This window comes from Colias eurytheme, chromosome 29 (assembly GCF_061535395.1).
Source record: "Colias eurytheme isolate Ceu_HAF_F1 chromosome 29, ilColEury1 Martin Lab GWU primary, whole genome shotgun sequence".
Taxonomy (NCBI): Eukaryota; Metazoa; Arthropoda; class Insecta; order Lepidoptera; family Pieridae; genus Colias; species Colias eurytheme.
The window spans coordinates 3,271,751-3,298,881 of NC_143008.1; the positions used below are offsets into that span (position 1 = coordinate 3,271,751).

At 34.0% G+C, this 27,131-nt stretch overlaps 2 protein-coding genes across 8 annotated transcripts in view; one reads left to right on the top strand and one right to left on the bottom strand.

The window, feature by feature from the left end:
* The window catches only part of LOC149896141 (UDP-glucosyltransferase 2-like), a 31,511-nt gene extending 10,397 nt beyond the window's left edge, over positions 1 to 21,114 (bottom strand). The window contains exons 1-5 of one of the 7 annotated variants that reach the window (XM_090118358.1): positions 20,905 to 21,114; positions 7,467 to 7,619; positions 6,557 to 6,644; positions 5,565 to 5,730; positions 4,313 to 4,507 (exon numbers count right to left, since the gene is read on the bottom strand). In XM_090118358.1, coding sequence (XP_089974484.1) covers positions 4,313 to 4,507; positions 5,565 to 5,730; positions 6,557 to 6,644; positions 7,467 to 7,613 — 596 coding nt within the window. In that variant the 5' untranslated portion in view covers positions 7,614 to 7,619; positions 20,905 to 21,114. Of the gene's footprint in view, positions 1 to 4,312; positions 4,508 to 5,564; positions 5,731 to 6,556; positions 6,645 to 7,466; positions 7,620 to 17,783; positions 17,896 to 18,195; positions 18,353 to 20,900 lie in introns of those variants that run through there. The other 6 variants (XM_090118361.1, XM_090118360.1, XM_090118356.1 and 3 more) reach the window with 6 other exon arrangements.
* A 3,349-nt stretch (positions 21,115 to 24,463) lies between these two features.
* Positions 24,464 to 26,406, top strand: LOC149896142 (protein ZBED8-like). The gene has a single exon (XM_090118258.1). It carries the CDS (start codon positions 24,581 to 24,583, stop codon positions 26,342 to 26,344), a length of 1,764 nt encoding a protein of 587 aa, XP_089974384.1. The 5' UTR covers positions 24,464 to 24,580; the 3' UTR covers positions 26,345 to 26,406.
* Positions 26,407 to 27,131: the final 725 nt, after the last annotated feature.

Here is a 27,131-nt window from a genome sequence, read left to right on the forward strand (position 1 = left end):
TTCTTCTTGCTGTGAAGCGTAATTATTATTATTAAGATTTTTTAGGCTATTTTGAATCAGCTGTTCTAATTTAATTCTAGAAATTTATTAAAACGTGATTTTTTTAAAAGTATATTATGAGTTTATAAATACCTCAACCAATAGTTATTGTGTCCTATCCTCATTTCTTTATATCTTGGTAGTTAACTAAAGTGTTAAATTTACATAACCTCAACAACAACATTTACACTGCCACTGCACTAAAACTAAACTAACTAGCTCTCTAGCTATAAGAACCATCCTCGTACTTCAAGGGATATAATAAAAAAAGAATTATCGAAATCGGTTCAGCCGTTCTCGAGTTATGCGCTTACCAACACATTTTGCGATTCATTTTTATATTAGACTAGCGGTCCGCCCCGGCTTCGCCCGTGGTACATATTTACGTTTTCTCTACATAAAAACCATCCTCGTACTTCAAGGAATATAATAAAAAAAGAATTATCTAAATCGGTTCAGCCGTGCTCGAGTTATGCGCTTACCAACACATTTTGCGATTCATTTTTATATATAAAGACTAGCGCAGCGGTCCGCCCCGGCTTCGCCCGTGGTACATGTTTACGTTTTCTCTACATAAGAACCATCCTCGTACTTCAAGGAATATAATAAAAAAAGAATTATCGAAATCGGTTCAGCCGTTCTCGAGTTATGCGCTTACCAACACTGCACATTTTGCGATTCATTTATATATATATACTAGCGGTCCGCCCCGGCTTCGCCCGTGGTACATAATATTTACGTTTTCTCTACATAAAAACCATCCTCGTACTTCAAGGAATATAATAAAAAAAGAATGATCGAAATCGGTTCAGCCGTTCTCGAGTTATGCGCTTACCAACACATTTTGCGATTCATTTTTATATATAAGATAAGATTATGTGAAAATAACCAGGAAGGTGAAAAACATATTTACGAAAACATAGTAACATAATATGGCTGTCGCTACAATAATTATATTTCAATTTTATCTTTTTATACCTAGTAGAACTGGCCGACGAATAAAAAAAATCGTATTAGAATAAATACAATAAATTACGGAACAAAAAAAGGATTGTAACTGAATTAGGTATGTTTGTTTCTGGGCGCACCGTTTTCGACGACGCGACGCGCGACGTAAGCGTATAGGTATAGGTACCTACTTTGCTAAAACAAACTAATAAAATTGTGTGTCTGTCTGAAAATTCGGAAAAGCATATTTTGCAAGTTTGTAATTACTTTGATAGTTTACCGATTTATAATAATTGTAATTGTAATTGTATAATATATAATTTGCAATGTGGTGAAATTTCATAAAAATCACGGGCCAATTTTTTGTTTTGAATCCCACCGAAAATATAATTGCGTTATTAGAATAATTAATTACTATACCTACCCACGATCAATTATTACAATATAGTCTCAAATGCATACTAGAGAAATATTGCAATTTGATTCAATTAAAATGCATAGCATACAAAAATAAATTCACAACACAAGAAATTCCGCGCGCAAATCATAGCGCGTGTCAATGAAATCAAGAATGTTTTATATCAAGCCGACGCGGACGACGACGCGACGCCGAACAAAAGTACCTACGACGGACGACCACGCTTCGAGTTGCCAAACAACATGAGTAATAAATTGTTTACAAAAAAAACAAGTTTTCCATTTTTCTGTATGAGTAGACAGAACTTCAAAACGCCACCTGCTACGGTTTATATTATGAACGATTGTTATAAAAATAAAAGTTATATTTGTTGGTGTAAACTATTTTATTGATCAATAATTTTGGAATTTAAAATTGTCAACATTGATTACAATAAAACGCAGTTTTATTTTATTACACTATTGTTTTTTTTATCAAAACATGTATTTGAAGTACCATATAATATTATGCTGATCCAAGCATTTTCACTCAAAACTTATATCACTAATGATTTGTAAAAGTAAATTATTTCAATATACATTTCATAACCAACATGTAAGAATAATTATTATTATTCCTACCTACAACAACAAACCTAAAACACTATTTACTATGGGAAAATAACCAGGAAGGTGAAAAACATATTATTATTTACGATTTCGACGCACTCGACTTTTAGTAAAATATAGTAGGGAAACATAATATTATGGTTTTGATTTTTGCTACTAGTATAAGAAAACTGCGTGTTCAAACTACTTGTTTGTCTGTCTGAAAATTCGGAAGTACTTTGGTAGTTTACCGATTTATAATAATATTGTATATATCGTTGTTTAAAAAATATTCAAACACAATAAAATATGATATATGTACTGATTTATCACTGGTTTCAGTGATGAACTGATGAGTCAATTATAGCCACTATACTTTCGTCATACGTGTGTATGATTGATGTGATTTGCAACGTGGTGATATTTCAGAAAAATCACGGGTCAAATTGTCCCACCGAAAATATAACTGCGTTATAAGAATAACTATACCTACGATAAATTATACATAATACAATATAGTCTCAAATGCATACTAGTGAAATATTTTATTTGAATCAATAAAATAAAAAAATAAATAAAAAATAATAATAATACAAAAATAAATTCACAACACAAGAAAATCCGCGCGCAAATCATAGCGCGTGACAATGAAATCAAGAACTTTCGAGCCGACGCGGACGACGAAGGAGCCTAACAAAAGTACCTACAATCATAGGCGGCTCGTGACAAAATTGTATGGCCGTGTTCACTTGAAATAAAACAACGAAAATAGGTACCTACAATAGCGTTAGCAGTACAAAAAAAATGAGCACCACATTATAAATGTCTATTTATACACTAAAAATTATAGAGTATTTCAAAACGAATTCAATTATTATTTAGCAATAATTAGAAAATCCCCGAATTTGCATTCGTGATCGTATTCATAGTGTTTGTCTACACTAATATTATAAAGAGGAAAACTTTGTTTGTTTGTTTGATTGTAATGAATAGGCTCATAAACTACTGGACATTTTACCAATGTTTGCAAGTTTGTGATTACTTTGATAGTTTACCGATTTATAATAATTGTATACTTATATCATTGTTTAAAAATATTCAAACACAATATGATATAGGTACTGATTTATCACTGGTTTCAGTGATGAACTGATGAGTCAATGTTAGCCACAATACTAATCACTTTCGTCATACATGTGTATGAACTATGATTGATGTGATTTGCAATGTGGTGAAATTTCATAAAAATCACGGGCCAATTTTTTGTTTTGAATCCCACCGAAAATACATATATTACTAATTGCGTTATTAGAATAATTAATTACTATACCCACGATCAATTATTACAATTTACAATATAGTCTCAAATGCATACTAGAGAAACATTGCAATTTGAATCAATTAAAATGCATAGCATACAAAAATAAATTCACAACACAAGAAATTCCGCGCGCAAATCATAGCGCGTGTCAATGAAATCAAGAATGTAATTTTATATCAAGCCGACGAGCGACGACGCCGAACTAAAGTACCTACAGTACCATTTACCTTCAGTGTACAATACAGTTTACAGACCTACGACGGACGAACAATAATGAGTAATAAATAAAAAAAAAACATAGTTTCTAAGGTCATTAGTTTTATTTTATTTTATTGTTATTTTCTTTGAACGATTGGAAATGAAATTACTCAATTTTTACACAGAACTTTGATTTATTAGAATTATGCTCATTATGCATAAGATAACGAACGCGAATGCACGACATCTAGCGCGTCAATGTCTAAACATCGCCTTTCGTTTAGACATTGACGCGCTAGATCTGTAATAAGTATATAGTCTATGCGCTAGATGTCGTGCTTTATGTCGTGTTTCGCTTGGCAAAAGTCACGCACACTACTGTAGAAGTGTCAAATTTTTCCGGTATTTTACTGTTGTTTTTCTAAGTAAATATTGTAAATTATTGATTAAAAAGGTCGAACGCGCACACATTTCATTATAGAGAAGTGATAAAATGATTAGTTTTAAAGAAATAGTGTCTGTGTTAAGTGTTTAGAGGTAATCAAAAATGTATGGAGGGACGGTCGGAACATCAACCTTAAACATGTAGGTACCACGGGCGAAGCCGGGGCGGGCCGCTAGTACATATATAATTTTTAGAGAATTGAAAATAATACGAGATATATGTATATGTAAGTGCACAAAAATTAAAAGACCAACTTATCTACAGTAATAAGATACAACTTAATAACTCATAATAATTGCGAAATTTTCACATTTAATGAAATAAACATAATTTAGTCTTTATCAATAACAACTTACCAATAATCAATTTGCGACATAACATAAATGAACGCATTCATGAACCGCTGCCCAAAGGTCATGGGAACAGAGTAATTATCCACAAAGCTGGGTACATTGGGGATAGACCGGACTGTATCGATAGTGTACTCCAAGTGAGGGTACATCACTGTACCACTGAGGAGGATCCAGGGCACTTGGAGTACTGCGGCGTAGCTGGAATTTAAGAAAACACTTTTTTTTACAGACTATACCGATGCAATGCCTCACAGAGATCGCCTAAAAGCGATAAGGCCATACGTATCAATAATTTGCTTTTCTTTTGATTTATCTGTGTATTTTGCGTGTTTAACGCGTACTGTATTGTATTGTAAGACATTTTATTGTATGGTATTGGATCGTATTGCATTGTATAGTACTGTAGTCTGTATTGTATAGTTGTATTGTATTGTAGTAAGTATACAGACTATGAATTAAATACCCAGCCTCAAAATCCAAAAAGAACCACCCAGCGCATATAAAGCGCATTGTATTGTATTGTATTTCATTAAATTGTAATGTATGGTATTGTAATTCATTGTATAGTACTATATTGCATTGTATTGTAGTATGCAACAATTGTATTGTAGTACATGCCTCAACATCCGAAGAGAACCACTCAGTGACGACAGCATCGTAATTCCTCCTGGTTATTGCGTCCCACACAGTGCGGCGGGAGTGTCAAAGAGGCTTTTTAGTTTATTTCATTATGAATTATTGCGTGTTTAATAAAGTGTTTGTTGTTAATAAAGTTATTTAACGTGTTATATAGTTTATTTGTTTGGTCTGTGTAGGTATTAGTGTCTGTTAAATTGCATTATATTATACTAGATTTCCGCCCGCGGCTTCGCCCGCGTTTTCAAAGGAAAACCCGCATAATTCCCGTTCCCGTGGGATTTCCGGGATAAAAGTGAATCCTATGTGTTAATCCAAGTTACCCTCTATATGTGTGCTAAATTTCATTGTAATCGGTTCAGTAGTTTTTACGTGAAAGAGTAACAAACATCCATACATCCATACATCCATACAAACTTTCGCCTTTATAATAGTATTAAGAGTATATTATTAAGAGTATTAAGATTAAGATTGTGATGTGTCGTATTATATTGTACTATTTTGCATTGTATTTTATTGTATGGTATTGTTTTTTCTTGTATTATATTGTGCTGTACTGTTTTTTATTGCATTGTAATCTATTTAACTGTACTACAATCCTGTCATATGTATTACTTACCCAGCCTCAACATCCGAAAAGAACCATTCAGTGACGACAGCATCATATTTTCTCTTGGTTATTGCGTCCCTCAAAGCGGGAGTATCAATGAGGGCGATAGTGAGATTCGTTCCGAAATCTTGGACTAGTTTTTGCGTAAATCGCTTCTTATCAGTCACGTCTACATCTGGAATATGAATTATAAAATAAATATTCCAGAACAATTTTCACACACGGCACGATCTGATCCCATACTAAATACACATACACATAAGCGAAAGCTTCGCTTGTGTTATGTAAGTCAGATGGCTGATAAACTTACATTTATGTAATTTTAAATAAATATTTATATAGATAATTAACACCCAGACACAGAGCGAACATCTATGTTCATCACACAAATATTTGCCCTGGGTGAGAGTCGAACCCACGACCACTGGCTTGGAAAGCAGGGTCACTACCAACCAAGCCAACCGGTAAGTCTATACTATATATATATTTATAAAAATAATATTGTAAAGCTGAAGTTTGCTTATCTGGTTGGTTTATAGAGAGAGGCTATATTATATCATCACACTAAGAAGTAAGACTTGATATTTATAGCTTGACCGCAACCGCTGTACCGCGCCCTATAAGTATGTGCGGTGAGGCGGGAACCGGGTAGGAAAGAGCACGAGTTAGAAGTTAGAAAGAAACGGAACGGTTAGTACTCTCCCCCGCCTCGCCGCGCACATAAGTCAAAAGATTGTTTAAAAAAATCTAATATCATTTTATTATTATACTAGTGGTCCGCCCCGGCTTCGCCCGTGGTACCTACATGTTTAAACTATCCTATCTCTCAAGTTGGATCGAACTGCACATGGTGTGCGAATTTTATTATAATCGGTTAAGTGGTTTAGGAGTCCATTGAGGACAAACATTGTGACACGAGATTTATATATATTAAGATTAAGATAAGTAGGTACTTAATAAATAAGTACTTTACTTATATTCTTATATTAAAAAAAAATTACTTTTTTTCAATTTCTCGAGATGACCAACATCGATTATATTGAGATTCTTCACAACTTTTCCATCTGGATAATGTGTAACGAATGTTACCTGAAATCAACAATAAAATATATTATCATAAATTTTTCATAACATAATTCACTACATAGTATAAAACAAAGTCGCTTACTCTGTCCCTCTTTCTTTCTCAACGAAGGTTTTAGTATGTATTTTATTAGGTTTAAGACAAAGCGGGCGAAGCCGCGAGCGGGAAACTATGTAGTTTAATGTGCAAACTTTCAATTAAACATGTCCGTTTAATTAAGTGGGCCAAAATCGAATCAAAAGAAATCTGTTACATACGAACATACAAGTGAAGCTAACAAAGCTGTTATCAGCTGTCTGTATACTGAACAAGCTTTCGCCCACATAGGTCCCCTTCGGCTAGACTCGGCGATTGAATCCCAACGTTGAATAAACCGCGACACCGCACACACCACAGCAGAAAGCGTTTACACCGTCTTCGCCGGCGAACGCGGTCCCTTGTTCCGCGTTCCCGCGCCCACCCGGGTGAGCGCCCGTCCGACTAGGACCCTTCCGGCCTCCTCCACTCAAGCGACAGCCCAAGCCGAGGTTCGAGATCCCCGTCAAGGGGGGACGCTCTTGCGCATGTCGCTACCAGGCTGAATCTTCAGTTCACCCACGCGTCCGCGTTAAAATGTAGAAGTCCTTCTGGCTAATATTGAGAAACACCACACAAAAAAAATAGGTCCCCTTCCCGTTTACCGGGATAAAAATTGAAAACCCTACACACCTACATACTAAATTTCAATGTAGTCGCTTCAGTAGTACATATTTACGTGAAAGAGTAACTAACATCCATCCATCCATCCTCACTAACTTTCGCATTTAAAACATTAATAGCTTACATACCTCATGACCAGCTTTCAGCAACGGATCCACGATACCCTTAATCAGGTGGTTATGGCTCTTCGATGGAACCTTCTGGATGCATAGAATGTGGTATCCAGCTGCTGTGGATATCGCCAGGAGACAGAAGAATAGTAGTCGTGACTTCATGGTGGACTGGAATCGATAAGACTAATCAAAAATGGTCCCATGAGGATTAAAAATATATCTGAAATTAACGTTATAAGGATAATGTTAATTTATCTAATCTTTTTTTATCCCTACCACGCGTGATTCGACGTATTTCTGTAAAGTTGCATATAGTAAATTATTTTTTGAAAAATCCATACTAATATTATAAATGCGAAAGTAACTCTGTCTGTTGAATATTGTACTTTATTGCGTAAACTTAGTCACTATGGGATTAAAGGACAAGCTCAGAACCTCATAGCCTCATACCTGCATGATAGGATACAAACTGTAGTTGTTAATGGAGAACGTTCTAGCGGTGCGTCAATTAACATTGGTGTTCCACAGGGATCTATTTTAGGACCCTTCTTGTTCTTGGTATATATCAATGATCTACCTTATTATTTACATGATAGGTGTGAAATAGTTCTGTTTGCAGATGATATCTCATTAATATTTAATGTGGATAGGCATGACCCAAATGTTGACGAAGTGAACAGTGCTCTTTTACACATATCGTAATTAATAATTCGTATCGGATATTAATAATTTATTATAAAAAAGAAAATTCAGCTATTCGGGCCTGAGGTAAGTGGTGAGGGGGTCCGCGTTTAGTATGGAATCAACGTGCTCGAAACTGAAAATCGTAAGCGCCATTCACATTTTTATCAAAAAGTGAATGAAAATATTTAGTATTTTCTAAATCTAAAACAGTCACGAAATCGAGAAGGTAAATGTACCTATGTATTTGTGATTTTATACGAATTATTATCGTAAAATACAGTTGTAATGAGAATTTATATGATATTTTAGAGGTAACTTCAGGATTTTTTTTATCGAGCAAAATTTTTCCAATCGTGTTTTGGAAACAGTCATCCCATCACACATATACGTTCTGTAATACATATTAGAAATTTCAGTGCGAAAAAACTTCAAAACGTATTTTCAATTAAGGTGATTGCAACGATCTGTTCCCAGCCAATTTCCCGCTAGATGGCGCTGAATTCTACATTTCTAGTTTATTTGAGTTTTTGCGTAATTGGAATAGTCATCAAACCTAGGAATAGTCATGGCGGTTACTGAATATTATATTTTATTGAAATATGTTATATCATTGCCTTAAAATCCACCCAATTCGGTAAAATTATGCGTTTTAACATCTGTCATTGCATACAGGGTCGTTTACACACACAGACGTATACAAAAATGATAAAGATTTAACTCTAGATGGCGTGAATGTAAAGCGCGTCACACACGGTGAAGATACTACCTATAATATTTTATCTAATCTAGTAATATTTTATATTACAGTATCTTAAGGTATCCGGTATCAGCGTTCTGACCATCATTTTTCTTTTTTCGCTGTAGAACCGCCATCCTGTTACAAATGACCCACAAAGGAGAATGACCACGGGTGGTATCGGTAAAATTTTAGTTGTGCCACGTATTCGTTATATTGTTAATTCCTATTTGTATTTATAATGATCATATGTATCAATATTAAGTCTTAATTAAACCGGATAAATTGAAATAATAGTAAAAGTAAAAGTTTTTCTTTTGAAACATGTATGAACTTTCGCATTAGTAGGAAGTAGGATTGTTATAAAAATAAAAGTTATATTTGTTGGCGTAAACTATTTTATTGTAATTTTGGGAAATAAATAATGTCAAAATTGATTACCTACAATAAAACGCAGTTTTATTTTATTACCTACATTACATTATTGTTTTTTTTTATCAAAACATGTATTTGAAGTAGCAAATATGATATTATGCTGATCCAAGCATTTTCACTCAAAACTAATATCACTAATGATTTGTAAAAGTAAATTATTTCAAAATACATTTCATAACCAACAAGTAAGAATAATTATTCATACAACAACAAATCAAAAACACTATTTACTATGGAAAAAAAACCAGGAAGGTGAAAAACATATTTACGATTTCGATGCACTCGACTTTTAGTAAAATAATAGGTAAAAATATTATTATGGTTTTGATCACAGACATATCTGTGGTTTTGATTTTAGCTACTAGTATCAGAAAGCTGCGTGTTCAATGCACGTCGGGGTCCCACAACTGTGGAGGAAGGAAGGTAGAATACCTCCATCGAATAAGTGAAGTTTCTCGACATACTCGATTTGCCGGCCGGCCTCAATGAAGATTGTCCGAAAGTTGTATATGTGCTCTGTAACGAAAAAATTTCGCTAGCGCGATTCAGAGTGAGGTGTCGTACAATATACCTAATGAAGTTTTTCATCTTTTTATTTTACTGCAAATACAAAATAAAAATTAAACAATGGTAATGTAAATTCTAAACAAACTACTACCAAAATACAATTAGAACAAAAATCATTTGACTTGTTTATTTCACCCAGAGGCCAGAGGCGGCTCGTGACAAAATTGTATAGGTGTTCACTTGAAATAAAACAACGAAAATACAATAGCGTTCGGGATGATTTATTACAAAAAAATGAGCACCACATTTTATAAATGTCTATAACACTAAAAATTACAAAGTACAGGCTATTTCAAAACGAATTCAATGACTAGGTATCAATAATTAGTAAATCACCGAATTTGCATTCGCGAGCGTAGGTATCCATAGTGTTTGTCACTGACGGTCACTGACCTCTATAACTTATAGTTATAGAGGTCAGTGGTGTTTGTTGTGTAAACATGTATGTATTTGAGTAGTTAGTAGCATATTATATTCTGAATTTCTGATCCATGCCTATTCACTCAAAACTAATAACACTAATGATTTGTAACAGTAAATTATTTCAATAGGTAGGTATTTGAACATTTCCCAACAAGACGTAAGAATAATTATTCGTAGGTATACAAGATACAATAACAAATCTAATACACTATTTATTATTTTATTATTTACTAGCGGTCCGCCCCGGCTTCGCCCGTGGTACATGTTTACGTTTTCTCTCCATAAGAAGTAATAGCTAGAGAGCTAGCGCAAAGCTACCTGTATGTATTTGACCAGACCTGGATTTTTGTGTGTTGATTCCCCTATACCTACTATACATGAGATGAGGAGTCACTAAGCCCAGAGTGGTGGACGGGGCGCGCGCTTAGGTAAGACAGGTGGAAATTTTTGGCGAACTTTGAAACCATTTGACCACGTCTGCCATTTTGATATTTGAAAATAGATTATTATTACTATCGGAAAATAACAATGGCAGACCCATGGACGTATAAAAAAAGACGGACGGTATATCGCCTAAACATTGAGTGAAGCCTAGTAATGGCGGCGAAACATCCATGTGTGTGTGCCATGTTGCCATGGCAACAGCTGTGTTGATGACAATGGCGGCTGTATTTTTTTCTATAAATTTTGCCGTAATAATTTTGTCATTAAAACATAAAAGAAATAACTTGCTTCCCTGTGGAATGTAATCCCTTGTGTTTTGTTATTTAAAATTGTACTGTTGCGACACCATTTAACAACGCAAGACGGCATTTTAAATATTTTTTGTGAAACAGTGACGCAGTTAATCAGTCGGTAGTTCACGACGTAATGGCGGCCGACTAGCTTACTATGGTGAGAGTGTGTGCGTGTTTATTGTCTTTACGCGATCGCTAGCTTACTATGGTGGCTTCACGTTGTTTGTTCGTAATACGGCGTCCGTCTTTTTTTATACGTCCATGGGCAGACCATTATCACGCGGATAACATTCTGGCAGACACTTATGAAAGTGCTGAAAAAAATACAATTTTGAAAGTATTTGACCAGATCTGCCATTCATATATTTTATTTATTAGGGTCTTAAAAACTTATTTTCGAAACAGCAGACATTTTCATTGCGTACAGACTTCAGCAGACAACAAAACTTTACAGACTTCAGCAGTCAACAAGACTTAGCTTCTACATGGTCAGATGTATATATGTATTACGTTCCCTGACCTTACATCAATGATTTACTTTATTAATGTTTTTATGGTCATTTACATTTAATTTTGAAAACTATGGAATAAAATTTATAAATTTGATGATACAAAACTAAATATACATTTGTAAAGAATCTCAAATATAAAGTTGTGTTGCAAATAACAAATCATCATTTAAATATTTAGTTTATTTCTTTATTTAAGAAACAATTAACAATTACAAAACAACATAAAAAAACACGCATGCATTTATTGAAATGTTCATTCATCATCACTATCGTATGGCGTTGTGTGACTCGTCTTCATAATCCATTGAATCGGATTCTGTAAAAGTAAAACGTAAATTATATAATAAAAGAAATGAGTCATTATAAACTTACCTAGTAAGGCAATGCCTTTGATGTCGCACGATGCCGCCGCGCCGCCAGTGTAGGTACTTCTGCTGCTACATGAAAATATGCTAGGGTTGCAACAAATGGGAAATAAAACAATTGTGATTATTACTATTATGATGTAATCATTTATTCATATTATGTACATTCAAAACAATTGCTATTATTAAATCTGATGTAATTATTTTTTCATAAATATATAATTATTATTAATTACATAATATATTGCACTGTGAAATATTTACGTATCACTTTATTTTTGATGTTCTTAATTGTCTTTTATAAAATTTAAGTGACGCATTCGCATTGGGATCAACAATCCGATAAGAAAAGAATGGAGACAACATATACATAGCTTTGATTTCAATTCTACAGATACAAAATATACAATCTATCTAAAATGATACAACGGATGTTTCCTGCGTTTTCTCGTCAAAATACCGAAACAACGTAATTATTGTATAGTAGTTGGGCGTGAAAGTAAAAAAACAAATGAAAAGTGTTTTCCATATGATTATTTATTAAATTTACGCGATTAAGAATAATTTCAACGATACAATTTAGTAACCGAGAATTCAGAGGATTAAAGAAAATACCTGCCTGATCACTTTATCAAACTCTAAAAGAATTATGGTTATTTCGCATCACTCGGTTTATTAGTTTGGTAATAATTATTAAAGGTAGTTACAACCCTAGCCATTGAGTCGAACGGTAGGCAACACAATATCGACTTTGTGCGGGTACATATGGTACATTTCTTCTTGCTGTGAAGCGTAATTATTATTATTAAGATTTTTTAGGCTATTTTGAATCAGCTGTTCTAATTTAATTCTAGAAATTTATTAAAACGTGATTTTTTTAAAAGTATATTATGAGTTTATAAATACCTCAACCAATAGTTATTGTGTCCTATCCTCATTTCTTTATATCTTGGTAGTTAACTAAAGTGTTAAATTTACATAACCTCAACAACAACATTTACACTGCCACTGCACTAAAACTAAACTAACTAGCTCTCTAGCTATAAGAACCATCCTCGTACTTCAAGGGATATAATAAAAAAAGAATTATCGAAATCGGTTCAGCCGTTCTCGAGTTATGCGCTTACCAACACATTTTGCGATTCATTTTTATATATAAGACTAGCGGTCCGCCCCGGCTTCGCCCGTGGTACATGTTTACGTTTTCTCTACATAAGAACCATCCTCGTACTTCAAGGAATATAATAAAAAAAGAATTATCGAAATCGGTTCAGCCGTTCTCGAGTTATGCGCTTACCAACACATTTTGCGATTCATTTATATATATATACTAGCGGTCCGCCCCGGCTTCGCCCGTGGTACATAATATTTACGTTTTCTCTACATAAAAACCATCCTCGTACTTCAAGGAATATAATAAAAAAAGAATGATCGAAATCGGTTCAGCCGTTCTCGAGTTATGCGCTTACCAACACATTTTGCGATTCATTTTTATATATAAGATAAGATTATGTGAAAATAACCAGGAAGGTGAAAAACATATTTACGAAAACATAGTAACATAATATGGCTGTCGCTACAATAATTATATTTCAATTTTATCTTTTTATACCTAGTAGAACTGGCCGACGAATAAAAAAAATCGTATTAGAATAAATACAATAAATTACGGAACAAAAAAAGGATTGTAACTGAATTAGGTATGTTTGTTTCTGGGCGCACCGTTTTCGACGACGCGACGCGCGACGTAAGCGTATAGGTATAGGTACCTACTTTGCTAAAACAAACTAATAAAATTGTGTGTCTGTCTGAAAATTCGGAAAAGCATATTTTGCAAGTTTGTAATTACTTTGATAGTTTACCGATTTATAATAATTGTAATTGTAATTGTATAATATATAATTTGCAATGTGGTGAAATTTCATAAAAATCACGGGCCAATTTTTTGTTTTGAATCCCACCGAAAATATAATTGCGTTATTAGAATAATTAATTACTATACCTACCCACGATCAATTATTACAATATAGTCTCAAATGCATACTAGAGAAATATTGCAATTTGATTCAATTAAAATGCATAGCATACAAAAATAAATTCACAACACAAGAAATTCCGCGCGCAAATCATAGCGCGTGTCAATGAAATCAAGAATGTTTTATATCAAGCCGACGCGGACGACGACGCGACGCCGAACAAAAGTACCTACGACGGACGACCACGCTTCGAGTTGCCAAACAACATGAGTAATAAATTGTTTACAAAAAAAACAAGTTTTCCATTTTTCTGTATGAGTAGACAGAACTTCAAAACGCCACCTGCTACGGTTTATATTATGAACGATTGTTATAAAAATAAAAGTTATATTTGTTGGTGTAAACTATTTTATTGATCAATAATTTTGGAATTTAAAATTGTCAACATTGATTACAATAAAACGCAGTTTTATTTTATTACACTATTGTTTTTTTTATCAAAACATGTATTTGAAGTACCATATAATATTATGCTGATCCAAGCATTTTCACTCAAAACTTATATCACTAATGATTTGTAAAAGTAAATTATTTCAATATACATTTCATAACCAACATGTAAGAATAATTATTATTATTCCTACCTACAACAACAAACCTAAAACACTATTTACTATGGGAAAATAACCAGGAAGGTGAAAAACATATTATTATTTACGATTTCGACGCACTCGACTTTTAGTAAAATATAGTAGGGAAACATAATATTATGGTTTTGATTTTTGCTACTAGTATAAGAAAACTGCGTGTTCAAACTACTTGTTTGTCTGTCTGAAAATTCGGAAGTACTTTGGTAGTTTACCGATTTATAATAATATTGTATATATCGTTGTTTAAAAAATATTCAAACACAATAAAATATGATATATGTACTGATTTATCACTGGTTTCAGTGATGAACTGATGAGTCAATTATAGCCACTATACTTTCGTCATACGTGTGTATGATTGATGTGATTTGCAACGTGGTGATATTTCAGAAAAATCACGGGTCAAATTGTCCCACCGAAAATATAACTGCGTTATAAGAATAACTATACCTACGATAAATTATACATAATACAATATAGTCTCAAATGCATACTAGTGAAATATTTTATTTGAATCAATAAAATAAAAAAATAAATAAAAAATAATAATAATACAAAAATAAATTCACAACACAAGAAAATCCGCGCGCAAATCATAGCGCGTGACAATGAAATCAAGAACTTTCGAGCCGACGCGGACGACGAAGGAGCCTAACAAAAGTACCTACAATCATAGGCGGCTCGTGACAAAATTGTATGGCCGTGTTCACTTGAAATAAAACAACGAAAATAGGTACCTACAATAGCGTTAGCAGTACAAAAAAAATGAGCACCACATTATAAATGTCTATTTATACACTAAAAATTATAGAGTATTTCAAAACGAATTCAATTATTATTTAGCAATAATTAGAAAATCCCCGAATTTGCATTCGTGATCGTATTCATAGTGTTTGTCTACACTAATATTATAAAGAGGAAAACTTTGTTTGTTTGTTTGATTGTAATGAATAGGCTCATAAACTACTGGACATTTTACCAATGTTTGCAAGTTTGTGATTACTTTGATAGTTTACCGATTTATAATAATTGTATACTTATATCATTGTTTAAAAATATTCAAACACAATATGATATAGGTACTGATTTATCACTGGTTTCAGTGATGAACTGATGAGTCAATGTTAGCCACAATACTAATCACTTTCGTCATACATGTGTATGAACTATGATTGATGTGATTTGCAATGTGGTGAAATTTCATAAAAATCACGGGCCAATTTTTTGTTTTGAATCCCACCGAAAATACATATATTACTAATTGCGTTATTAGAATAATTAATTACTATACCCACGATCAATTATTACAATTTACAATATAGTCTCAAATGCATACTAGAGAAACATTGCAATTTGAATCAATTAAAATGCATAGCATACAAAAATAAATTCACAACACAAGAAATTCCGCGCGCAAATCATAGCGCGTGTCAATGAAATCAAGAATGTAATTTTATATCAAACCGACGAGCGACGACGCCGAACTAAAGTACCTACAGTACCATTTACCTTCAGTGTACAATACAGTTTACAGACCTACGACGGACGAACAATAATGAGTAATAAATAAAAAAAAACATAGTTTCTAAGGTCATTAGTTTTATTTTATTTTATTGTTATTTTCTTTGAACGATTGGAAATGAAATTACTCAATTTTTACACAGAACTTTGATTTATTAGAATTATGCTCATTATGCATAAGATAACGAACGCGAATGCACGACATCTAGCGCGTCAATGTCTAAACATCGCCTTTCGTTTAGACATTGACGCGCTAGATCTGTAATAAGTATATAGTCTATGCGCTAGATGTCGTGCTTTATGTCGTGTTTCGCTTGGCAAAAGTCACGCACACTACTGTAGAAGTGTCAAATTTTTCCGGTATTTTACTGTTGTTTTTCTAAGTAAATATTGTAAATTATTGATTAAAAAGGTCGAACGCGCACACATTTCATTATAGAGAAGTGATAAAATGATTAGTTTTAAAGAAATAGTGTCTGTGTTAAGTGTTTAGAGGTAATCAAAAATGTATGGAGGGACGGTCGGAACATCAACCTTAAGTATAGCTCATAGAAAACAGTCCATTTTTCCGTTTTCACCTACTAAGGGCCCTTAAGCGGGAAAGCGTAACAGGCAGACAGACAGATAGAGTTACTTTCGCATTTATAATATTAGTAGTGAATAAAGCTGAAGAGTTTGTTTGTTTGAACGCGCTACTCTTAGTAACTACGGGTCCGATTTGAAAAACTGTTTCACAGTTAAATAGTCTATTTATCGTAGGCGTACAAAGTGGTGGTCCAAAAAGTCGGAATTTATTTTTATTTTCCGACAGTTGCCGGGGTAAATTTGGTCATTTGATTTTGTATGGCATCTGTGTCATACTATTTCTATACTGCTTTTAATCCATTATTCCGCAAAGCCGTACAAAAATCATGGGAAAAAATCTCTACCTGTACTTTCGAATTCTCATCTACACTCAGTTGGACAGCTTAAAAATGAGAGCATAGTGCTGAATCTTATTATTTTATGCTCTTATATCGTTCTAGATAAGTCACCTGGTGGTTCAAATGACCCATAAATTTTTCAACATGGGCCTTTAGTCTATTACCAATCAGTCAAACATGTTATATCAATTAATCTAATTCGCATACAGAGTATCTCTGCAAACAATACAAAACCTTGACCATACTCACACAAGGACAAACATACATGTACGCTGTCAATAAATTAGTGTATGTACTATTATTAGCCGGCGTATTAACCAACGTTTACAAAAAAAACAACGGAAGTTTTTGCTACTCGTTGCGCTTTTTAACTGACTTAAAAATATAGGGATTTTTAATCAAAATTGTTTTAATATTTTCGTTTTTTATAGCGTTCAAATGCTTTACAAAAGATAAATTAAAAAATATAAATAGCTTTTTTTGTAATATTTTTTGGAAGTTGTGTAGGTACGTAAATTACTTTAATAATAGATACATAATAAAATAAGTAAATATTATTAATTGTGATTTTCCACAAAACGTTTAATTCTGTGCGTTTATATTTTCAAAACAAATAAAAAAAAATATAATAACTATATATTAAATATTAGAATAACATGCTAAATACAAGGCACAGATATTACAATATTTCAATATACCGCAAAATGTCGCAACGTCAATGTGATAAAAACTAAAATTATGAGTAACACCACAAGAAGGTCAATCAAACATTCAAAATTACGTAACTATCATACATAACTTACATACTCACACTTGCATTCGATTTATCATTCCACAGATAACAAATTAAAAATGCACTTAAAAAAACAACACGATTTTTTTTTAATTTGCGTAGCGACTCGCGTCTCCTATCAACGAATACAGACTGTCTTGGCAGAGCAAGTAATATAGGACTGGCCTGAAATTTATGCTAATATTATAAAGCTGAAGAGTTTGTTTGTTTGTTTGAACGCGCTAATCTCGGGAACCACTGGTCCGATTGGAAAAATTATTTCGGTGTTAGATAGCCCATTTATCGAGGAAGGCTATGGCTATATATCATCACCCTAAGACCAACAGGAGCGGAGCAATGCGGGTAAAACCGCGTAGCACAGCTAGTAAAAACTAAAATTAGTAATCGCACCACGAGAACGTCAATCAAATATTAAAACTTACATAACTATCATTACTCACATACATTCAGTTTATCATCTATAGTAAATTTTTGCCACAGATAGCAAATTGAAAAATTCACAAAACAAAAACACTATTTTTTTTCTATTTCGTAGCGACCCGCGTCTCCTAACATCAAAAACCGACTGGCTTCGCAGAGCAAGTAATATAGGACTGGCTTGAAATAAGAAATATGTATACTGTATACTGATAGGATATGATGTGTAATCCATTGAATGACATATATATTTAACGTAATTTTGACCTTAATTCTTAGTAAATAGGGTGTAGAGTTGTATCAGATCACGCGTAGAGTTTGGAATAGATGCCCATAATTAAATGTCAATGATCCTATAACTTGCAACAAAAAATCTATGAAGATAAAATATGTGCAGCTATTATATTATTTACAATTTGTCTAGGTAACGATTAATCTGCGATGACATGGGACAAGAATCTCTGCGTTTAGTTTTGGTTTAGTTCATTGAAAAGTTACATTTGGGGTTGCATTTTTAGAGGACGCAATTTTATTTTTTTGATATGTAGGAGGGGTCAGTGTGAAGCTAAAACCAAGTTTGTGGGGTCGCCGCCCTTGTCCCACGGCCGCCATGTTGAAAATAGCGGTTGAAATGGTTTTTACGATATATCTCTTAAACTATTTATCAGTTATCTGATAAAAAAATATCGTTAACATTATTTGTTGCAAATTAAATTCTCTACAACTTTGATTCAGTAACTTTTCGTCGTAGAACTATAAATAAAAAAGTTATAAGCGAAAATGTTCATCCGCTATTTTCAACATGGCGGCCGTGGGACAAGGGTGGCGACCCCACAAACTTGGTTTTAGCTTCACACTGACCCCTCCTACATATCAAAAAAACAAAATTGCGTCCTCTAAAAAACGCAAGGTTAGGCCTAAAAAATGTAACTTTTCAATGGACTTGTTGATTTCATATATAATTTAGATTATTACTAGCGGTCCGCCCCGGCTTCGCCCGTGGTACATATGAAAAATAGATGTTGGCCGATTCTCAGACTTACCCGATATGCACAGAAAATTTCATGAGAATCGGTCCACCCGTTTCGGAGGAGTATGCAGACTAACATTGTGACACGAGAATTTTATATATAAGATGTATGACAAAATATACATTCAAATATCCAGACTCCATTGATTATCCATGTCAAACCAGAATTTTCATGAATCTCTCACTCAAAATATGATTATAACAAGGCAGAGATTTGAACCTTCTTGGAAGTATGAAAAATCGTCATTTTCAAGGTCTTAAAACAACTGATTGACCACAAAAAATGATTAACGTCACTTCCCTTAAGTTTGAACAAATTTATTGAGATGACTGCGCAAATTTAAATTGAATAACTAAATCAATATTTTGTTTAACTCTATTATATATGCAAGATAACTTCAAAATCATGGACACGATTTGATGGTTTTTGAAGTGAAATTTCTTTATCGGGGTTTCACTTCTTACGTGTGTACACTAGTAGGTACACGCACACATTTTTATTTTTATAGTTGAACTAGCTGTGCTCGCGGTTTTACCCGTAGTGCTCAGCTCTTGTTATGATATTTATAGCTTATAGCACAGACTAATAATATTATATTACGACTTATAGCCTTCCTCGATAAATGGGCTATTCTAACACCGAAATAATTTTTCAAATCGGACCAGTAGTTCCTGAGGTTAGCGTGTTCATGTAAATAAACAAAAAAACTATAGATTAATTGGTACCGTCTTGTAGATAACATTAATTTTGTTACATAATTCCAGAACAAATATTTTTATCATTTTATCAAAAGTCCTAATGACATCACCTATCAATTCGTGGTATTCCTATTAATATCTGTCCAGCCATTCCTGATATCAATCATGTACATGAATACCGTAAAAGATCTAGCTTAATTATCGCGTATTTATCAAGATAGTTTAACAGTTTAATAAAAAAACTTACAAAAATTAAAAATATTTATATGTTCACATAAATGAAAAAAATTAAATTAGGTACATAGGTAAACGAATGTGATTTTAAGAAGAATAATATAAATATAAGAATAATATATATAAATATAATTATGTAAAATTACTAGCTTTCCGCCCGCGGGCCGCGGCTTCGGTTTTCTAAGAAAAACCGGGCGATGTTCCCGTTCCCGTGGGATTTCCGGGATAAAACCTATCCTATGTGTTAATCCAAGTTTCCTTATACCTATGTGTGCTAAATTTTCTTGTAATCGGTTCAGTAGTATTTGCGTGAAAGAGTAACAAACATACATACATACATACAAATACATTCATCCACATTTCGCATATTTTATAATATTATTTTAGTAGGAAGGATATTTGTAAAATTAGGCAAATCTTAGGCATTTACAATTTCTGTATAAAAACCTGCATTCGATAATAAAAGTATAAAATCCATAGTCGTGATTTAAAATTGTAGTAAATTAATAAAAAACCTGCAATCTATATATGTATGTATATATTATATATATTAACTAGTAAATTATTGCCACACACAACATAAATTATAACATACTAACAATTATTCACCATTAAAAAAAATAAGTACAAGCGTAAATATTACTATCAAGCTAAATATTTACTCTTTACGATAGCACTATTTAATATTTATTTAACAAAAGCACAGATCCAAAATACAACATTTAGGAAACAAACTACAGACAACACTTACTTTTTATTTAGTTCTCGTTTTTAACACATTCGAATAAAACTACGCGGTATTTTACAAAAATGTCTCACTGACTCTAGCTGTCTGACAACGACTAATTTTTATCACACGAATTATTTATTAATAAATACTATGTGATGTTTTTATCTAACGAGTCACACATAAGGACTAAAATTGCGTCACTATTATCTGCATGTGTACGCCATAACAGCTCTTCGGAGAGTATATTTAAGAATGCCTCAAATGAATAGATTATTGCAACACATTGAGTCACAGGTTTTTAAATGTTTTAATACAGCCTTTTCCAACCTTTTCCAGTGGCGGGCCCCTAGAGCCACCTTCACATGATCCACGGACCCCTATCCGCGGAACCCCAAAAAAGTTATTCGCGTCAATCTATATATTATGTACTAGCGGTTCGCCCCGGCTTCGCCCGTGGTACATGTTTACGTTTTCTCTACATAAAAACCATCCTCGTACTTCAAGGAATATAATAAAAAAATAATTATAGAAATCAGTTCAGCCGTTCTCGAGTTATGCGCTTACCAACACATTTTGCGATTCATTTTATAAGATTAAAAAAATTTATTGATTTCTTGCCGTGTTTTTGTATGAAATAGCATATAGCCACCCACCCTACAATGGACAGATTATTCCATCTTAAAACTAAAAAATACAAAGTCCGGCCATCAGAATAGTCTAGTCACTAAGGCTTTCATAATTTTCTTGATTTGTCTGCGGAACCCCTGGGATATGCTCGCAGACCCCTAGGGGTATTACTTATTTAGGTATTCCAACCAATACCTGCGGCCCCATCATTAAAGCGGCTCGACGGATCACAGTGGGGTTTTAGTCGGCAAGAATCCGACATAACCCACGGCTCCTTCCCCGGGAAACGTGGGTATCTTTGGAAGATTTCCCCACTTAAAAAAAGGGGGGTCCGCGTACCCCAAGTTGGGAAACGCTGTTTTAATATATAATTGAGCAGGCAATGATGTCAATCTATAAGTACCTAATTGTAAGTACTGATTTTAGTGACTTCGCGTTATTTCAATGGAATTTAATTTAATTCAAATATAAATTATAAAGAGAACAAAAATCCATACTAATATTATAAATGCGAAAGTAACTCTGTCTGTCTGTCTGTTACCTACGTAATCACGCCTAAACTACTGAACCAATTTTCATGAAATTTGGTATGGAGATAATTTGATATCCGAGAAAGGACATAAGCTACTTTTTATCCCGGGAAAATGACGCAATCCCGGAAATCCCACGGGAACGGGAACTATGCGGGTTTTTCTTTGACTGCGGGGCGAAGCCGCGGGCGGAAACCTAGTATAAATATAAGGTTCCTTTTATATAAATTTCTGGGCAGGCTACATGTACTGTATATCTATAATACAATATGTACAACATATCTACAGGAACGTGGAATACTGTTCGAATTTAATTAATTGATTATCTTATTTTCAGAATTATATAGCTTCCCAAGTTATTTAAATAAAAGTTTGCCACCCTATTACGTGACAGCTTTTTTAACGTTCATTTTCTCTTACGTCCTAAATTTCGGGATCGAGAAATACAGCACAACAATAAGAATATCCTAAAACGGCTTACTTATAGCGAAAAAAAACGAACAATTCGTAACTTCGGCTTAGCCGCACAAATCACAAATTTCGATAACTCTTAAAAATATAAAAAGTGGTAAAAGTCATTAAGTTTTAGAGTACTAAAACTTAATGTTGTCTTAACTTAAAAAAACTAAATGTCTTAACCTATCTTCATACAAGAAAATCATAAAATACACTTCAAACTTTTTTATCGGCTTTATAAGTGGCCAAAAATCCGTGCCGGTGAGTGACCTATAGATCCTATACATTATATTTCAGAATTCTGATTCATCGCTTGCCAGGTTTTGAGAATCATCATCATCATCATCATCATCAGCCCATATACGTTCCCACTGCTGGGACACGGGCCTCCTATGAGGGTACAGGCCATAATCCACCACGCTGGCCAAGTGCGGGTTGGCGGATGACACATATCGTCGAACTTTTGATTCTTCGACATGTCGGTTTCCTCACGATGTTTTCCTTCACCGTTCGAGCAGTGGTGATGTTATAACATGCGCAGATAAATTGAAAAATCAATTTATTTCCTGCGCGCTCGCCCGGTCTCGAACCCCGGACTTATCGATTCGAAGTCCGAGGTCTCACCACTGAGCCCCAACTGCTCGGTTTTGAGAATATATGTGTTTTATTATTTTTACGGCATCTGTGTCATACCATTTCTAGATATACTGCATTATTCCGCAACGCCGTACAAGTATCATGGAGGCAAGGGGAAAAAATCTCTACCTGTACTTTCGAATTCTCATCTGCACTCAGTTGGACAGCTTACAAGTGACGGCATATAGTGCGGAATATTATTATTTTATGCTTTTATATCGTTCTAACTTCTAGCAGGTCATGGTGGTTCAAATGATCCATAATTTTTTCAACATGGGCCTGTAGCCGAATACATTTTTTAATTGCAGATATTACATGAGCTACTATTACGTCTACTATTAAATGTCAAACTGCAGACTACCTATATTTAGTGTCTTTTCGTTTTTATAATCACTCGATTCTGTTTAACCTGTTATTTTTAAGTATTAATATAGTTATTGTTTTATTCCAACAATGTTCTCGTTATAATTATAATATTTGGTATCTTATCGTGAAATTTAGGCGTGGCATGGCCTGTATAGTTAAAAACAAGAACCTAACCTAACCCATCTCCTTATCCAAACCAACGACTATGCTTAAATAACGTTCAGTCAATTCTTGGTTATATTCAACAACTTGACAAGTTGTTCTTTAGTGATGAGATTAAATGTCACCATTCAATGAACACGCTCATTTGATCAGGTAGCAGAATAAACCGACATAAATATATCGAGTTTTTCATGCCGATTTTTCTCGGTAGCAGCGACACTCATCAACGCTCACAGTCGCCTGATTTGTGAATTATCAGTCTATTCAGTCATAGATAAAAAACCGGCCAAGTGCGAGTCGGGCTCGCGCACAAAGGGTTCCGTAGCAGCAAATATAATAAATTACAGTTAAATCAACCTATCTCAAAAACTATAAGACAGTCTTTCCCAACGTGGGCGATAACGCCCCCTTGTGGGCGCTGCAGGCCTAAAGGGGGGCGGTAAGAGACCCAGAAAAAAAAGGGGGCGTTGTGTAGGGCTTTGGGGTCGATTTATAATTTCATCTACCTAGCTAGGAAGACTCTTAGACACCGACTGAGCTCTCGACTTCGAGAGTCGACATCTTATGAACTAATATTATCAACTAATATATTAAGATATAGCTCAAACTCGGTTGGATATAATAGACCGCGGGCAATCATGTTTTAACAAGTTTTTGTTAAATAATCCGATTTGTACATTCCTGTATCAATCGGCTGGTCGGCTGGTTCTATAATACTTGTTCTTGCTTGTCGAGTACGATTGGGCGTCGAATGAGATAAACGAGTTTATGCACGTTTGATGTCTTATTCATGTTGGTGCGTGCTGCTTATGCAATCCTATATAAACGACGTAAATTTATTTTATTTTCATTTGCGGTTTCGCGCATAATAGATAAGCAGTACTTGATTTCAACACTTACGTATTTCTCAAAACAAAACAATGTCGGAAGTAAAAAAGAAGAGACGGCAATACTCTGCGGAATATATTAAATTCGGATTTATTGAAAATCCCACAAACCCGTCGTCGCCTTTGTGTCTATGTCTAAAAACATTTTCGAACGAAGCAATGAAGCCTTCAAGACTGCAAGATCATTTGAATAAAATGCATCCAGATAAGAAAGACAAGAATGTAGCATATTTTCAAGACCTAGAGAAGAAGCATAATACTCAGCCAAGTGTATCAAAACTATTTTCGGCGGCTGCTAAGCAAGATGACGACGGACTTCGAGCTTCGTACAATATCTCTTTGTTAATTGCTCAAAAAGGCAAACCACACAACATCGGAGAAGAGTTAATTTTGCCAGCAATAAAGGAAGTAATAACTACTGTGCTTCATAAACCGGCCGCAGATATTATCCGAAAAATTCCTTTGAGTAATAATTCTGTGCAAAGAAGAATTGATGAAATGGCTGAAAACATTGAAGAATCATTGTGCAATCATCTGAGGACTAGTCAATTCTCAATTCAGCTCGATGAGTCCACTTTACCAACTAATGAAGCGTTGTTGCTATCTTACGGGAGGTTTATTAAAGATGAGAAAATACGTGAAGAACTATTGTTTGCCAGAAATTTGGAGACAGATACAAAAGGCGAAACCATATTCAATACATTGGAAAAGTTTTGTGAAGAGAAAGAGATTCCTTTGAAAAATATTATATCAGTTGCTACGGATGGCGCTCCGGCTATGACAGGGCGCCATAAAGGCTTCATAGCGTACTTAAAGAATAAAATTCCAGATGTCTTTGCTATACATTGCGTTATTCATAGACAACATTTGGTTGCTAGAAACTTAAGTGAACGACTATTTCAATCACTGCAATATGTCATCAAAGCAGTCAATAAAATCCGTAGCAGCTCTTTGAATGATAGATTATTTCATCAGCTTTGTGCTACTAATGACGAAGATTTCAACCGTTTGTTGCTTCATACTGAAGTTCGTTGGCTGTCAAGAGGCAATTGTCTGATTCGATTTTACAACCTGTTTGACTCTGTGATAGAGTTCTTGGAAACTAAAGATACAGAACTGCGCAACAAGCTCATAACATCAAAGAATGATATAGCTTACATGACAGACCTGTATAAATTGTTCAACGACATGAACCTCCAACTGCAAGGCGATGAACTAAATTTAATTAAAACAAAAAATGTCGTTGCTGCTTTTGCAGCTAAACTGCTTCTGCACAAAAAGAATATGGGCAGACGTGAGTTTCACAATTTTCCGAATTTATCAGTATTCTGCAGTAACGACGACTTGTTTGCCTACTGCCAACATTTGGAAAACCTCCACATTGACTTCACCGAACGATACCAGGACATTTTAAACTTGGAAATACCAGACTGGGTGTTGGATCCGTTTTCAAATGTCAACACAGCAATGTCACCTCAGCTGGAAGAAGAACTTATAGAATTGACAACAAACGAAGAAACAAAAATCAAGTTCAAAAATGGATATCAAGAATTTTGGCTACAAAAACCGATCCCGCAATTGTACCCTGGATTGTGGTCAATTGTTCAACGATTCTTGATAGCATTCCCATCGTCATATTTGTGTGAACGTGGATTTAGTGCTGTGGCAACGCTGCTTACTAAAAAGAGAAATCGTTTGCGTTTTACCGAACGTGGCGACTTGCGGCTGTTTTTGAGTAAATTGGAACCTGATATCAACAAACTTATTGAACAGCATCAGATTCAACCTTCACATTAGTTTTTATATAAGAATTGATTATGTTTGTTTTATTTTCAATAAAAGATACTCTGTCTGTTTTATTTGTTTGTTTTATTTTCAATAAAAGATACTATAAAGTTGTGTTTCAATAATCAGTTATAAGTACTTAGCGGTTTTTAAGTAGGTATGTTTAAAAAGGGGGGCGTTAAAAAATAATTTATTCTTAAAGTGGGCAGTAGACAAAAAAAGGTTGGGAACCCCTGCTATAAGAGATACTTTGATCAAACCAAAAATCGTTGAAAGAGTTAATTAGCATGCATCACCTCTATTTTTTTTAGAATTTTATACCCCGTAGTTATAAAAATAGAGGGGGGGGGACATACTTTTTACGACTTTGAGAGCTGATATCTCAAAAACCGTTCACTTTAAGAAAAATGTTTTTTAGAAAACTTTATATCATTTTAAAAGACCTTTCCATTGATACCCCACACGGGTATGTACATCGAAAAAAAAAATTTCATCCCTCAGTTACATGTATGGGGGGCCCCACCCCCAATTCTTTTTTTTACTATTTAGTGTCATATTTTTGTAGCGGTTCATACAACACATATTCCCATCAAATTTCATCACTGTAGTACTTATAGTTTCCGAGTAAATCGGCTGTGACAGACGGACAGACGGACAGACGGACAGACGGACATGACGAAACTATAAGGGTTCCGTTTTTGCCATTTTGGCTACGGAACCCTAAAAACGTGAATTTCGTAATATTGTGCAAGTATTTTTGTAAGTATTAGAAATCCAACAAGATAAGCTTATTTGATAT

Excerpts from the sequence above, each read along its gene's own strand:
- LOC149896142 (XM_090118258.1), top strand. The coding sequence starts at position 24,581 with ATGTCGGAAGTAAAAAAGAAGAGACGGCAATACTCTGCGGAATATATT.